This window comes from Heliangelus exortis, chromosome 2 (genome assembly GCF_036169615.1).
Source record: "Heliangelus exortis chromosome 2, bHelExo1.hap1, whole genome shotgun sequence".
In the NCBI taxonomy this organism is placed as follows: Eukaryota; Metazoa; Chordata; class Aves; order Apodiformes; family Trochilidae; genus Heliangelus; species Heliangelus exortis.
In genome coordinates, this window is record NC_092423.1 from 233,738 (window position 1) to 248,049 (window position 14,312).

The 14,312-nt window shown below is 53.4% G+C and overlaps 1 protein-coding gene and 1 long non-coding RNA gene across 4 annotated transcripts in view; one reads left to right on the top strand and one right to left on the bottom strand.

Moving 5' to 3' along the window:
• The window catches only part of LOC139791910 (uncharacterized), a 75,671-nt gene that overhangs the window by 54,606 nt on the left and 6,753 nt on the right, over positions 1-14,312 (top strand). The window lies entirely within an intron of this gene.
• The window catches only part of AGAP3 (ArfGAP with GTPase domain, ankyrin repeat and PH domain 3), a 120,065-nt gene that overhangs the window by 7,310 nt on the left and 98,443 nt on the right, over positions 1-14,312 (bottom strand). For all 3 annotated transcript variants that reach the window (XM_071734422.1, XM_071734421.1, XM_071734423.1), the window contains exons 12-13: positions 10,405-10,578; positions 6,869-7,030 (exon numbers count right to left, since the gene is read on the bottom strand). In XM_071734422.1, the coding sequence (XP_071590523.1) occupies positions 6,869-7,030; positions 10,405-10,578 (336 nt within the window). The remainder of the gene's footprint in view (positions 1-6,868; positions 7,031-10,404; positions 10,579-14,312) is intronic.

A 14,312-nucleotide genomic window follows, 5' to 3' on the forward strand; every position in this document is an offset into this window, starting at 1 on the left:
CATCTGGGGGCTTGAGGACTCCTGCAGCAACCAGAGGCAGGTGTCAGCCCTTGTGACACCTCAGCTCTGCTGAGAGAGGGAAGCCAGCAGCACCCCTGCCAGCAAGCCACCATGGGAGGAAACATCTCCGCAGGGCCAGCAGATGAGCACTGCATGACAGGGCAGGGATGAGGTGAAAATATCCTGTAGGCACTGCCAGGCACCAGCACAATGTGAAAGGAGGAGGGTAAGGGAAGAGCCCCAGCAAGAAGCCAGGGTAGGTCAGAACTCTGTCACCTAAAGCTGCCTGAGAGCCAAGATGCCCAGAACTGGTGGATCTGTCATGGTCACCTGTGGAAACAGCAGGGGAAGTTGGAGATGTGAAACAGCATGGTGAAGAATGGGAGGAGTGGAGTCCTGGGGGTGTTGCCATTGCCCCTTGTGCCAAGATTCTCCTCTCTGCTCTCAGTGGGAGGAAGAGCAGTTTTGGGCAGAAACGGCACATTTGGGTGGCTAAAACCACCTTAGCTCCAGCACGTGGATGGGCACAGGGACCCGTCCTGCTCTGGGACTCAGGCTACACCCCCATCAACGCAGAGGAGCCCAGACAAGACCGCAGACCCCACTGCAGGGACCTCAGTGTTGAGTCCAGGGAGTCCTCCCTCCACATGGACACCCTGCTTCTCTCTGGGCGCACCATGAAGCCCCAGGCCTGTGTGCCTCCCCAGGGAGCTGCAGTGGGGTAGGATAGCCAGGAAGGAGGACACGGCTGAACCAATGACCTCCTTGCCACTGCCATGCTCCTCACCCAGCATGGCAGGGCAGTGCTTCTCCCAGCACTCAGGACACTGGGATGTGATTCTCTAACCTCCATCAGCCCACTTCCAACCCCAGTGGGCTGGACAGGAGGGACCTCAGCACAGGGGTGGACAGAAGCAGGCTTGGAGAGCCCTTCACACCAGCCAGCTCCTTTCCTGAGCAGAGGGGATGCAGCTTCTGTCCTATGCAGGACAGTGTGAGACACCTACCCCTGCATCCCAGCAAGTCCAGGAATCCCACTCAACATCAGCAGAAGAGAAGCAGAGCTCACAGTGAGCCATGCGCCTGCTCTTGAAGCAGAAGTCTCCTCTCACCTCTACTGTCCCTTGTTCCCAGCCCCATCCCAGCTCCTGTGCTCGGCCCTTCTCCTGCTCCCACCCATTCTCCCACCTGGAGCTGGGGTAGCTTAGGTGGCTCTGGATGCCCCAGCGAGGGGTGGTCACACAGGGAGGAGGTGGGGGGTTCACTTCCAGCGTGTGGAGCACACAGCAGGGAACCAAGGGCTGGTCCTGTCTTTGGTGCAGGGAGTCCCTGGCCCACAGCTCCACTCTCTTGCTTCCAAGTCCACGAACAGTGTCCAGGAGCTGGGCAGCCAGCAGGTCCTGCAGCCTCGGGATGCTTGTTTGCAAGCTGCACTGTACCACATCATTATGAGGTGTTTGGGATATCAACAAATTAGCAGGCGTCTGGGAAGAGAAGGATGCAGCACCATTCGTAAATGTCAGCTCGCTGCCTCCTCATTTTGCAGATCATTAAACCCAATATTCCTAACCTGTATTAGTGCAATGGGGACAGGCCCCCTCCACAGCACTGAGCTGCTGGGAGAGCCGCAGCCACAGCATGGCTATGGAGAGCACTCGGTGCCTTGCCCCAGAGCCCCTGGACCCCAGAGTGCCCTGAGCTGAGATGGCAGGTCCCCCCAGCCCCACACTGACTGTCCTGCCCATGGGGACATGCTGGGCACCCCTGGGGGCACAGGGGTGGCAGGGCTCTGTGTGGCCACACCAGCAGAGATGGGGACACTGACCTGCACAGGAGGGCACAGAGAGCCACACATGTGTGTGCACAGGTGGGACAGCAAAAGAGACAGCTGGGCCTGCAGGTTGGGAAAAGGTGCTCCTGAGGGATGCTGCGGGGTGTGTGCTGACATGCAGAAGGGTCACAGCAAGGGACCAGGAGTTTCATTTCTGTGTATTTGGGAATGGGGGGGTTTGCAGTATGGGGTGCAGTGCACACTATGCCATGGGGCTGGGAGGCAGCTGAGGGGCTGCACTGGGTGTTTGCATCACTGGGGACAGGGGGTGACCCTGAGGGGACAGGAGGGAGGGCAGGGATGTGTGGGCTTCCTGGTGCATTTGGAGGTTTGCTGCAAGGCATGCTGGGCGTGCATGGGGGACTCTCAGAGGGGCAACATGGAGCTGTACGAGGTTCCCCCAGGAACCAGAGTCTGTTCCCCCAGGAACAGACTGATGGGAGACTGGGGGGGCATCTGTCAGGAGATGCCTGGGCATGGGCTGCTTTCCTCCCGCCAGGACAGAGCAGGGAGCTCGCGAGGGCTGTAATGAGCAAGAGCGACTTGTTAGCTGTGAATTAAGAGGCTTGGTGAAGGGAGCACGCGGGTGACACAAGCTGCGTGGGGCTGGTGGGAGCTGAGCAATAGCAGCTGGAATCCCCAGCAATCTGGTAAGCGCAGCTCAACCCCGCACTCCTGGCTCATGAGATCGGTCTCCAACAGGCCCTGACAGTTGGTATTAATCACGCACATTGCCCCAACACAACTCTTTACTGGCCATCAATTTCCCGTGGGTTTTAAAACTAAAAAACAAAGACAAAACCGCGTCGTTTGGCCGCCACTGAGAAGCACATTAAGGGGCTGTCAGCTTCTCGCCATGCACCCTGCATCACTCTTTAAGCACATGAGAAGTTCATTATCCCTGGAGCTCTGGCAGCCGTGGGGATGCTGGTGCAGGGAGCGTCGTGAAGGTGCTCCTGCAGTCAGACATGCCTGCTTCCCCCCAGAGCCTTCCCGGCTGCCCAAAGAGGAGCCATGGGCTGAGGGGCACAGAGAAGGCCTGGCTGCAGCAGGGGCCCAGGGCTGGGCTGCAGCATGGGGCATTCCTGGCCACAGCCCTTTGCTGGGCTTTTATTTCATGTCCCTGATGGTCCTCACAGGCTGAGGCTGCAACCCCATGGCAGTGACAAGTTCTTCCTGAGGCTGCTGCACCATGCCCTGACAGCCTGACACCACATTTTCCCGCCTGTGGGTGCTCCCTGACAGCCTCAGATGCCTTTCTCCGCTTTGGTGACAGCCCCGGCAGCCCAATACCACGCTTGCCATAGTTTGCTGATGCTCCCTAGCAACCTGACACTGCGCTCTCTTTAACATGCGACCATGTAAAAAAGCAACAGCTCGTTTGATTTATGATACTTCAGAACAACTAAGATTCAATTGCTCCGCACGTCCCTGGCTCTGATTACCTCCTAAATGAGATAAACTGATGGCAATTTATCCCCAGACCTCACCAACTTTCCCAGGATGCTAACTGGAGATGCTTGTGCCCTGCAGACGCAGACATGGGGCTGGGTGCAGAGCTGAGCCTGACACTGTGCCCAGCTCAACGTGGCTGCTTGGCTTTGGGGTGGTTCCCACACCAGCACATCCATTCCGGTGGCTGGGCTGTCCCCTATGCTCCTCCTGAGGTGGTGGACTCCCCCCGAGGAGTAGCAGCCTGTCTCTCTGCACTGTGATTTTCATACCTTCACCATATTGACTGTGTGCAAGCAAAGAGCTCAGATCATACTAAAATCTGGCTGTAAACTATTCAAAAAGGAGCTAAAACATTCAAGGAAGAATTAAACATACTTATGGACGCCAGGCCATGACATAAGTCATCAGCCATGCCCATGATGAGGGGCAATGCTCAGCCCTGGGTTCACACTTGAAAGCAGTTGCTGACCATAAAGACATCAGAATGGGACCTGACAGAGGCTCCTTATCTCTCATTTGCTTGCTGCTAGTTTCCACCACTAACAGGCTGCTGGGCAGGACAGTGACCCGCTGTGACTCCAGGCTGGTGCTCACCTGGGTGCCTCGGAAGCAGAGAGCCCAAGCATCAGTCCCAGGGTCACTCCTCCACATCTGCCCTGGGCTGCCTGGCCCTGGTGACAAGCTATCATGGTCCCCAGAGCTGGTGCCCAGCTCAGTTTTCTAACAGAGTAGATCACATAAAAAAAAAATAAAAATGCAAGGCAAGTTTTTGAAAAGCCAACTAAAAAGCCAGAAAACCCACCCTACAATATCCCATGTGGAAGGCAAAGCGAGTGCCCTGGAGCAGTTGGTTCTTACCATCTCAGCCTAAGGTGCTGAGCCTGTGGACACTGCACTCAGCTGGGGAAAGACATAGGGACTTGGAAAGACTGGAGTCAAGCTGGAGACACAGAAGTGAGATCACTCATGTGATGCTGCCATTCTCCCCTGACTCCTCTCAGTGGTCTCCTCCCTGCTCCCCTCCAACTGCTGCATGGAGTGGGGTGAACAGCATGCTGGGTCACTGGGGAGGTATTTTTCATGTTCCTGGTTCTGGTACCAGAAGGTTGCTGGCAGCAGAAGGAATGACTGTGTGTAAGGTCTGTGCAGTGACAAATGAAGTTTGGTAACTGACACTTCTCTGGCAAATGAAGTTCCATGTTGATAAATGCGAAGTAATGCACATAGTAGGGAAAAATTACATTACTCCAGCACCTGACAGGGCTCTCAATTAACTGTACCAACCCAAGGCAGGGCCTGGATATCACTACAGACAGCAGAAGACCTCTGCCCAGCACACCTCCCATGGTCAAGGTATATCCAGGGCAGAGACTATAAAAAAATATCCTGACATCCTCGTACACATCACATGGCACCATATCGTCATGTGCAGCCTTGGTCACTGCTCTTTCCAGGGATACTGACACACAGGAAAAGAGAGCAAGAGCAAGCATGTGTCTGAAAAAATTCCCTGTGAAATGAGAGAAAAGCTGTGGTGGCTCAAAGATTCATTTCTCCTCCAAGGAAGAGGGTGACAATCACTGGCCTGCCTGCTTGCCTGGATGCAGAGCGCAGGGATTCTGACAGTGGAGGATCACACACATCTTGCAGAAATTAAATTTGAAGACTTTGAGCAGGGGTTAGTCCACATTATTGCTTCACAAAAGTGTTTCCATGTTTAATTACTTTTTCCACTACAAGTATTCAGTTTTGTGCTACTTGAGATCCCAGCCTTTGCACCTTTTCATGCCCTCGTCAGCTACGGTGGACAGCCAGGTATCTTGCACAACCAGATATCTTCCTCTGTAAGTACTGAAAACTTCAGTCCTTTGCCTCTCAGCCTTCATTCTACAAGTTGGATACCTTAATGTTCCCATCATAAGTATGTTCACCACACCCAAGTCAGTTTTGGGACTTTCTTTAGAACTCTGTCTAGTATTTTCATGCTCTCTTGGAGCATTATTTACAGGATGGGAAACGGTACATACTTTCTTAGTCTCATGTATAGGTGCAACATCATTCTACTCTTTGGTATCCCACTTTCCAACATACAAAGAATACATGTTTCTCTTTTTGCCAAAGCACTGGTCTGAGGACTGCAAACAGAGAGCTGAGGATGGGGATGGGCAGTAACATGTCTAATGAGTCACCATCTACCCATAGCTAAGAACACAGCAGTTGTTTAACAAACTGCAAATACAGATGATAGCTCTGGCTTTCCATCAGACATCCCATGTATGATACAGACTCAAATGATGATCAAGATGCCCGAATCAATCATTGCAAAGGGGAAGTCTTTCCTAAACTCAGTGGTTTTTCAGATGAAGATACCTACACCAGAAAGGACTGAACAGAAGAACTGCCAACTTCTGTGTAGAACATCATCACAACGTTCCTAAGAGCAAGAACTTGAGAAGGGGTTTTGTGTCAGGGGAAAGCTGGGCTACTGGGCTGCAGACAGACCTGTAACTTGGAGCAAGATGCCAGGACACCTGCAGAACACTTTGTTAGCTACAGGTTAACATCTGTACAGGGTAAAGTTGCCTCTTTTTGTCTACAGTAGCCATTAATTCCAAACACTTGCACTTTACATCTCTCCCCCTGCCTTTAGCCACCTGAAATAAATCTTTATTCTGGTTTAGTACAAAGGCTTATTGAGTGCTGTGGGACAGGAAAACCTAGGATGAAGTCAAACCTTAAAACTGAAGATCACTTTTCCCACGGATGCTAACCATAGATGCAGAATATGGAGAATGTGGCTGCTCTCTACCTGGACAAATCTGGGTGTTTTTCACAGAAAATCTGCACCTCCCCATGCCCTGCAGTCTCCCCGCCAAGCTTCATGTCCCTCTTCAGAAACAGCAGAGGCACCAACATTTCTCAATAGAAAAGCCATCAGTACACTTGTCATCAGCAAAGCAATTTAGATATCCTGAAGTAGATAAACTTTTCTAAAAATATGAGGCAGAGAGCCAGCAGAGGTCTTCTATATTATTAAAATCTGGCAAATTTACAAGCCAACAGAAATAGGTTCTTCCACAGAATCACAGAATCAGTCAGGTTGGAAAGGACCTCTGAGATCATCAAGTCCAACCCTTAATCCACTACCAGTGTGGTTACCAGACCATGGCACTGAGTGCCACCTCCAGTCTCATTTGAAAAACGTCCAGAGATGGAGAATCCACCACCTCCTTGGGCAGCCCATTCCTGTACCTGAAATTTCTTGTCGTAGAAAATGCCTGCTCACCTTAAGCATTGTTAAGCACACCTTAACTCTGTGGTATGCACTCGGCTCTACTAATACTGTTATTATTAGCACTAATAGTATGTGCAGTGATGGGCACAATGGCAGTCCTGCTTCCAGCCCTAGTGAGAAATCAAGGGCAGAGCAAGCGGAGTAGGTTGTTCCATACTACCTAAGCACAGGCTGGCTGGGACAAGAAGAGCTCCAAGCCCCAGGACCCCAGCAAACCCGGGCAGGACTCTGGGGAGCCCAGTGCTGTGAGCCAGCAGAGCTGCCCTCAGGCAGCAGACCTGTCCTACCTTCTGCTGCTGTGCTGGGGCCATCAGGCCGAGTTGTCCCTGTGCTCTTTTTCCTGCGATGCTTTTTCCTGTTTGCATGTGGTGATGGAGGTGGCTCCAGCTTCGGGCTGGCAGCACTGGAAATGTTCGGGCTGGAGCTGAGGGAATCGGCAGTACCGTTAGCTGGGAACAAAGATAAAGAAAGTGATGTAAAGCAAGACAGTGACAGTCTGGTCTTTCTAGAGCAAACCAACCATACTGTAGACATCCCCTGTGCTTGGCCTAGCTTGAAATGCACAGCCCCATGAGACCGAAAAGTGCCCACATCCAGCCCCATAGCACCCCTGCAGCTCTGACACCCGCTGCAGCTCAGGCTCAGGGTCAGGACAGACACACTCTGTGTTGGGATTCACCTGGGATGGTCACACAGGGACAGTGCTGGCACTGACGTGGTCAGGACAAGCCCAGGACAAGCCCTGACATCCCTGGGGTCAGCCTGAGACCCCAGTCCTCAGCCCCTATTCCTGTTGCTCAGTGGCAGTGTCCTTGCAGGGTGAGCAAGTGTTTTGGGCAGGGACCATCCCAAGAGGTGCTCTGGGGAGCCCTCCCAGGGTGGAGGTGAAGACCCAGGCCTTGAGGTCTGTGCTGTGGCTTCAGAAGCATTGATCCCCCCTGGCACCATGCTGCCAGATGAGGTTACTGGGGTTGCCACACTCAGGAACCTAAGCATGATGGTCTCAATAGGCTTCCGATACGGAGCTGAAGAAGCTGCATCCCCAGCAGCAACGCACCAAATTTATCCTCAATCATACTGTTCCTTACAATTAATAGCAGAATTAGAAACAATCAGGGAGCTGCCTAATTACTGTCAATTAGAGCGCGCTAATCAAGCTCCGATCACACACACACACGCTGCCGCTGCACTCACCATTAAATGTCAAATTTCATTAGAGACCAGCAACAAAATCAAAAGCCTGACATTCAATTTCAGCAGCACACACAGTGCAGGCTTCCAATCAGCATAAAAATGCAGACTCCGGGGAAGGCAACGAGGCGCAGGAGCCCTTGCTGCACTGTTAACCCTCTCCGAAATACACTCCTGCCTCTCACCAGTCCACCCACCCACAGGGCACACACGGCACCTCTGCTCCCAGCCCACTTCTGTCCTGGCCAGCTCGCTGTCCTCTTTGCAAAACCCAGTGTATCCCATCAAGTCCCAGCCTCCATCTCCCTGTTCCTAGAACCTGACATGAGGGAAGCAATCGCAGCTCTAACACAGGCAGCACCCTCCAGCAGTGGGACTGCTGGGGACTCAACAAGCTCTCCCCCTGCCCCAGAAGAGTCCAGGCCCTCCTGGTGCAGCTGGACCAGGACTGGCTCCCTGGGGCTCAGTTTCCCTCTTCCTGGCAAGAAAAACACCCAACAGTGGGACAGAGAATAGCTGCCTGACCCAGGGGCAACCCATGTCCCCCTCACAAGGGCTCTTCCATCTCTGGTTTTTACTACATTTGACACACAGAAGGTAGGGTGTTTCTGCTGTTATTTATCCACAGGGAAATAGTTCACCCTTGACAATTAAGGGAGATAAATCTAATAAATTCAGACTCCATTTTAATAAATATAAATTACATATACTGCTCAACAGGACTATGCTCAGAGCAGGTGTGAGACACCTTCATCTCCCAGCCTGGATGTCGCAGGGGACCTGAACTTTCTGGTTTGAGGCTACACATGGGTCATCCAGCCTACTTCTGCTGCCCACCTGCTCACCAGGAGACCCCCGGGGCAAACCACACACTGCAGTACCCTGCCCTGCCCCAGGCTCAGCGTGAGGACTTGTGCCTTTCTGCACTACCACCAACATGCCTGCAGGCTGTGGTGAGCCCAGATACTCCAAGGAGCTGAGACTGTTCAGATACTCCAAGGAGCTGAGACTGTCCATGTTCCTGCTCTTCTTACTGCCCAGCAGCTAAAGCTGGATAGGGTTCAGGTCCAGAACAGCTCAGCACGACCTGGACAGAGCAGCCAAGCAGCCATCAGCACTCCAGAGTCAACATCTCCATGACACAGGGAGAAGCTGCAGCATCTCAGCTCCTGCTTGTGTTGGTCTCCTGGTTACTTCACCTGAAAGAGGTAAATTGCTTTGGCTGGCTGAAGTGCAGCAGGATCACCCCATGGACACTCAGGACAGAGCCAGGGCAGGCAAAATGCAGAGCATGGCCACAACAGACCCCTGGGCTCTGCTGAGAGGGAAACAACAGCAGCCATGGTGACTGTTCTGGGGGCACCCAGGCTGTCTGGAGGGGCCATGACACAACATTCACCTGTGCAAAGGCAATGAGCATGACAATCACAGCTCTGCCTGCTCAACCTCAGGGGCATGCTCAGCTCCTGCTGCCTGGGTGCCTGGTGCCACCACAGTGGGGACACCCGGCACACTGGGGACACCCATTCCTGGGGCAGAGGACTGTCCCTGCAGCACCCCAGCAGATGTGCCCGTGCCTGGAGCGGTGAGCAGCCATGCCCCCATCCCTCCCTTCCTCTGAGGGACAGGATCCTGCCCTACCGCACCCCATGTCCGAGGTGAGGGGCGGGGGGGCTGCTGGCACATTAATGCTCAGAGCTGCGCCCTTCCGCTCCCGTCGCCTGTGCTGCCCCATCAGCAGTAACAGTCTGATTAATTCGCTTCCAGCAGGGAGCTGATGGGGCCAATGATGGAGCCGCTGCATCAGGCGCGCTGAAATTGATAGTTTTTCACAGTTACAAATGAGGAGCCTCCTCAGCTGCAAATGGCGCCCGCACAGTCGGACTCCGGTAATGATCATAAAGAGGCTCTCTTTAAACTGCGAAAGCCCCTGGGACCGAGCGGGGGGGCGGCTGCCGCGCTAATGAGAACTACAAGGGGCGAGCAGGCATGGAAATGGCTCCTCCACTCTTGATGTGCATTTAACTGCTTTTTTAGTGCGGCGGCAGAGCCAGGAACGAAGGAGTGATGAATGCAGCACAAAAGCATTTATTTTCCAATTCGGCAAAGTGGCTACGTTGGGAAATGTATGAATTATTTTAATTCACTCAACTGTCCTGAAACATCACAGAGAGCGAGTGAGCGTGGGGGGAGGGGGCGGGCCGCACTCATTGCGTGCTCCCGAGACAGGAATTACTCCTGTTCGTTCAACTGCCCCAAAATCTGGGAGCTGGGGGTGCCGACCAGGAGCAGAGATAGGGGAAAGCAAAGGTTACTCCTCACACAGTGAGCTGATAAGGGGGCTGGAAGAGGAGCAACGTGAGAACAGTTCTCCTGCCACACAGCATCCCTTGGCTGGTAGGACACCACCTTACCATGCCCAGCTGGAGAGCTTCTCCTCCCAGTCTGGACACTGCCAGCTGTCCCTCACAAAGGTGGATAGTCCCAACAAGGCCCCCAAGGCTGTGTCCAATACCTATGAGCAAACTCTGGGCTCACAGCCACAGGGTAGAACTCAGGACTGTCCCATTACCAGAATAAACCCCCCCCCAGCTGATGGGGCTATGGGGAGCAGGTCAAAAGTGCTACTCACAGGGGTTGGGGCAGCTGCCGGGGATAGCCACAGCCTCGTTCCACTGGTCAGCACTGGAGACAGAGTAGGAACGCTGGTGCATGCCGTCTGGCTTGGAGCTGAAACCCACCAGGTTGATGCCGCTGATAGAGCGCTCTGAGTGCAAGGAGGTGCTGCTGGTCGAGTGGGGAGCACCTGCAAGAGACATAGCAATTCAGCACAGGCTCACAGCTGCCCTGAAGCAATAAGGAAAAGCTGCCCTCTACCCCACCAGACATGCCCCCAGGTGCTCTCCTCTCCCAGGGGGTGCCAGTGCCTCACCTCCCAAAAAAGGTGCCCAGCACACACCACTGCTCAGAGGGACACCCAGCTTGATGTATTTCAGAGTAGCACCCAGGAGGTGCATCCTGGCACACAGCTGCCCCCTCCATCCAGATTTTGCAGCTGGATTTCACAGTCTTCTCACATCTTCACCAGAGCCTCAGGCACCTGGGCAAAGACAAACCCACCTCACTCCTTAACTTCACTCCTTGTGTGTCCCTAGCAAGAAACACAACCATGTTGGAGGCACCAGGAGTGAATGGGAAATTACATGAAGGCTGTCAAAGGGACAAGCTGGAGAACAGACAAGTAACAGATTGGTAAGCTGGGGATCATGGGTGGAAAAACCTTTTCCCACTATCTAGAAACCCCTGGAGCTGAGTGTAGATATTGAACCCCCTAGGAAAGGAGCATTTTTGGGACTAGAGGCTCAGTCAACAGTACCACTCAGAGATTCAAAATGGGTCAAGTGTTTCTGGATTACATGAATATCCAAAATTTCCAGAATAGTAAACAGCACAGCTCTGACAAGGAGCAAAAATCTTGCTGTTCATGGCTGCTGGCAATCTGTTAAGGAGGAGGATGCTGCCCTAGAGACAACACTGCACCTGCCCACAACAAGCCCTTTCCTACACCTTTCTGTAGGGCATTCAGCTCCAGCCTCGTAGTGCTCTGGGAGCCTGAGGGTGAACAAAGTGTCCCTTTCCCTACCCTAAAGTTGCCTCTCCTTCCTGGGAAGAGATGCTGACCTGGGACTCCCACACCAGCCCTCCCTGGCTGTGCAAGAGGGCAGAGCCAGTTGAACACTCCAGCCTGGGATGATGAGACACAGGTCCATGGCCTGAGCCCTCTGCTTGCCCCAGCCCTGCCTGCATGGGGGGGCAGGACACTTGGCACAGCAGGTTCCAGCTGGGTCTGTTGCAGCCAGCACAGCTCACCTGCCCGGGGACCTTCACTGTATAAGGACAGCCTCATTTTGATCTCCCAGAGTCCCAGAACAGCTGAAGCTGGAAAGGACTTGAGGTCATCCTTTTCAACCCCTGCTCAAGCAGGGCCACTCAGAGGCAGGTGCTCTGGACTGTGTTTGGAGAGGTTTTAAGTATCTCTACAGAGGGAGACCGCACAACCTCATGGGCCAACCTCTTCCACTGCTTAGCCACCTTTCACCAAGAGCAGAACCATGTAAAATCCTTGTGTGGACCCACAGACTTTGTATATAAGGTTGCATTTCTGTCCCTGTGGTTTCCATGAAAACCTAAGAACCTAAGTGAACTAGCGGCCACTGGTGTCTGAGTGCTGCCTGAGGCTGGTGAAGGTTCTGAAGAACTGGGATTGTTTAGTTTGGAGAACAGAAGGCTGAGAGGAGACTGTACTGCTCTCCAAAACTCCCTGAAAGGAGGTTGTAGGGAGGTGGGTGCTGGCCTCCTCTCCCAAGTAATTAATGACAGGACTAGAGGAAACGCTCTGAAGTTGCACTAACAGAGGTTTAGACCAGATCACAGAAGAGTGGTCAGGCACCGGAACAGGCTGCCCTGGGCAGCGGTGGAGTCACCATCCCTGGAGGTATTCAAAAAACGTGTAGGTGTGGCACATCAGACATGCTCTGGTGGGCATGGTGTTTTTTTCTGGGTTAACAGTTGGACTCAGTGACCTTAGTGGCCTTTTCCAACTGTGACAATTCTGTGACTCTTAAAAGACCAGCTCAAGGAGCCTTGATCTGCCCCTACAAAAGGCTGCATGAAGTGGTGCTGTGGGCCATGGGCCACACACTGTCCCACCTGCTGCTCTGTCCTTCATCATGGGTACTGTCACTGCCTGACACCTTCCTCTCCAGCCCACCCAGCCTGGGACAGAAATCCTCTTTCTCTGCAACACTACGTAGGGACGATCCACCCTGCTGGCCCCAGCAGAGCTGAGGCAGAGCTGGCAGGGCCATGGTGCCTGGCAGCCCCTGGGGCAGAGATGCAGAGCCACCGGCTCGGCTGCCTCCAGCCCGGCTTGCTGCATGCTTCCCCTCCCTCCCTCCTCTTGTTCAGCACCACAGAAACACGTGTAAAACCATGACACTGACTTTGCCTCTAATTAGCCCTTAATTTACAAGACACACTCGGAAGGGTAATTAGCTGGCGCTCTGCTCCTGACTGCCGCATCCATCTCCTTTTGCCTCCTCATGGGAGGGAGCTTGCTGCCACCAGAGCAGGGACAACACTGCTCTCCTGGGACTGGGAAGAGCTGGGTCCTGGGGACTGTGCTGCTGGGATGGGATGGGATGGGATGGGATGGGATGGGTTGGGTTGGGATGGGACGGGACGGGACGGGACAGGACAGGACAGGATAGGATAGGATAGGATAGGATAGGATAGGATAGGATAGGATAGGATAGGATAGGATAGGATAGGATGGAATGAGACAGGCTTCCCCAGAACTCAGGCAGCGCTCTGCCATGGAGGAGAGGGAAATGAATAGGAGTGTGGCATGCCCTGGAGAAGCTCCCTGAGCAGAGGGGAGATTCCTGCGGAGCCCCAGGAGCCCAGAGTTGCCCTCACACCTCCATCCCAGCCAGGCTGGCAGCCCCAGCCTGCAGATACCTGCCCCTCCATTGCTCCTCTGAGCAGTGGCATGGGCTGCCACAAGCACCCTGACCTGACCAGGGATGTACCATGGCCAAGGCATCCTCCAAACCTGCCCCCAGGGGTACACCACTCTGCAGGGTGTCACTGGGTGGTGGGTGACATTGGGCAGCGGCAACAAGCACTGGCAGCAGGAAAAACACCCTGAGAGCCTGCCCCACAGGCCACACGAAGAGATGGCTACCACCCAGCCCAGCACCCAGCCTCCCAAATATGCACCCATTCTGACACAGCATGGGCCATGAAGAACCAGCACAAAGTTGCGTATCTAATTTTGAAATTAAATGGTGCTGCTGTGATTTACAGGAACAGCTTCTGTCAGCCTCTCCAGGAGCTCCCTGCACTTCACACCAGTGGCCTGGAGTCTCCCACATGCAGAGAAATGTCCTCCCAGCTTGGCCACTCACTTGGCCCACGGACCTCTTAGGTCCACAACTCCGGCTTGTCCCTGGGGTCTGTGCGAGGTGGCCCCAACAAGACAAGAACCCTCAGGAACTGCATCCCTTTGGAAGTGACACCACCAATCAGTTGCTAGATATATTACTTTTAAATCAGTCAAGCAAAGTGAAAGGTGAATATAATGCTGCATGTAAAATACTAACTGCCTCTCCAAGTCAAAGCCTCCAGGAACTGAACTCTCCCTGACCCTGACTACAGTCCCTCAAGCAAAGCTCTCCCAATTACTGTTTCCTCTAAACTCAAAAAACCAGGAGATCCACGTAGATGTGTTGGTGTGCCCTCAGCAGCAGGCAAGACTTTGTGATGCCTTGTTAAGTAAAGCCTAAGTGGTGACATGGTAGCAAATGGGAAATTACTTTAAAACAGAATATCATTTTGCTAAGCATCAAGTATGGCACACTGGACACTCCTGTGGAAACTTGAATCAAAGAAACTGTAAATTCTTCATGACATTGGGGATGCACAGGGAACTGGATGAAGGTGAGTTAGCAAAAAAAGGGTGCTGTCAGTTGGGAAGGA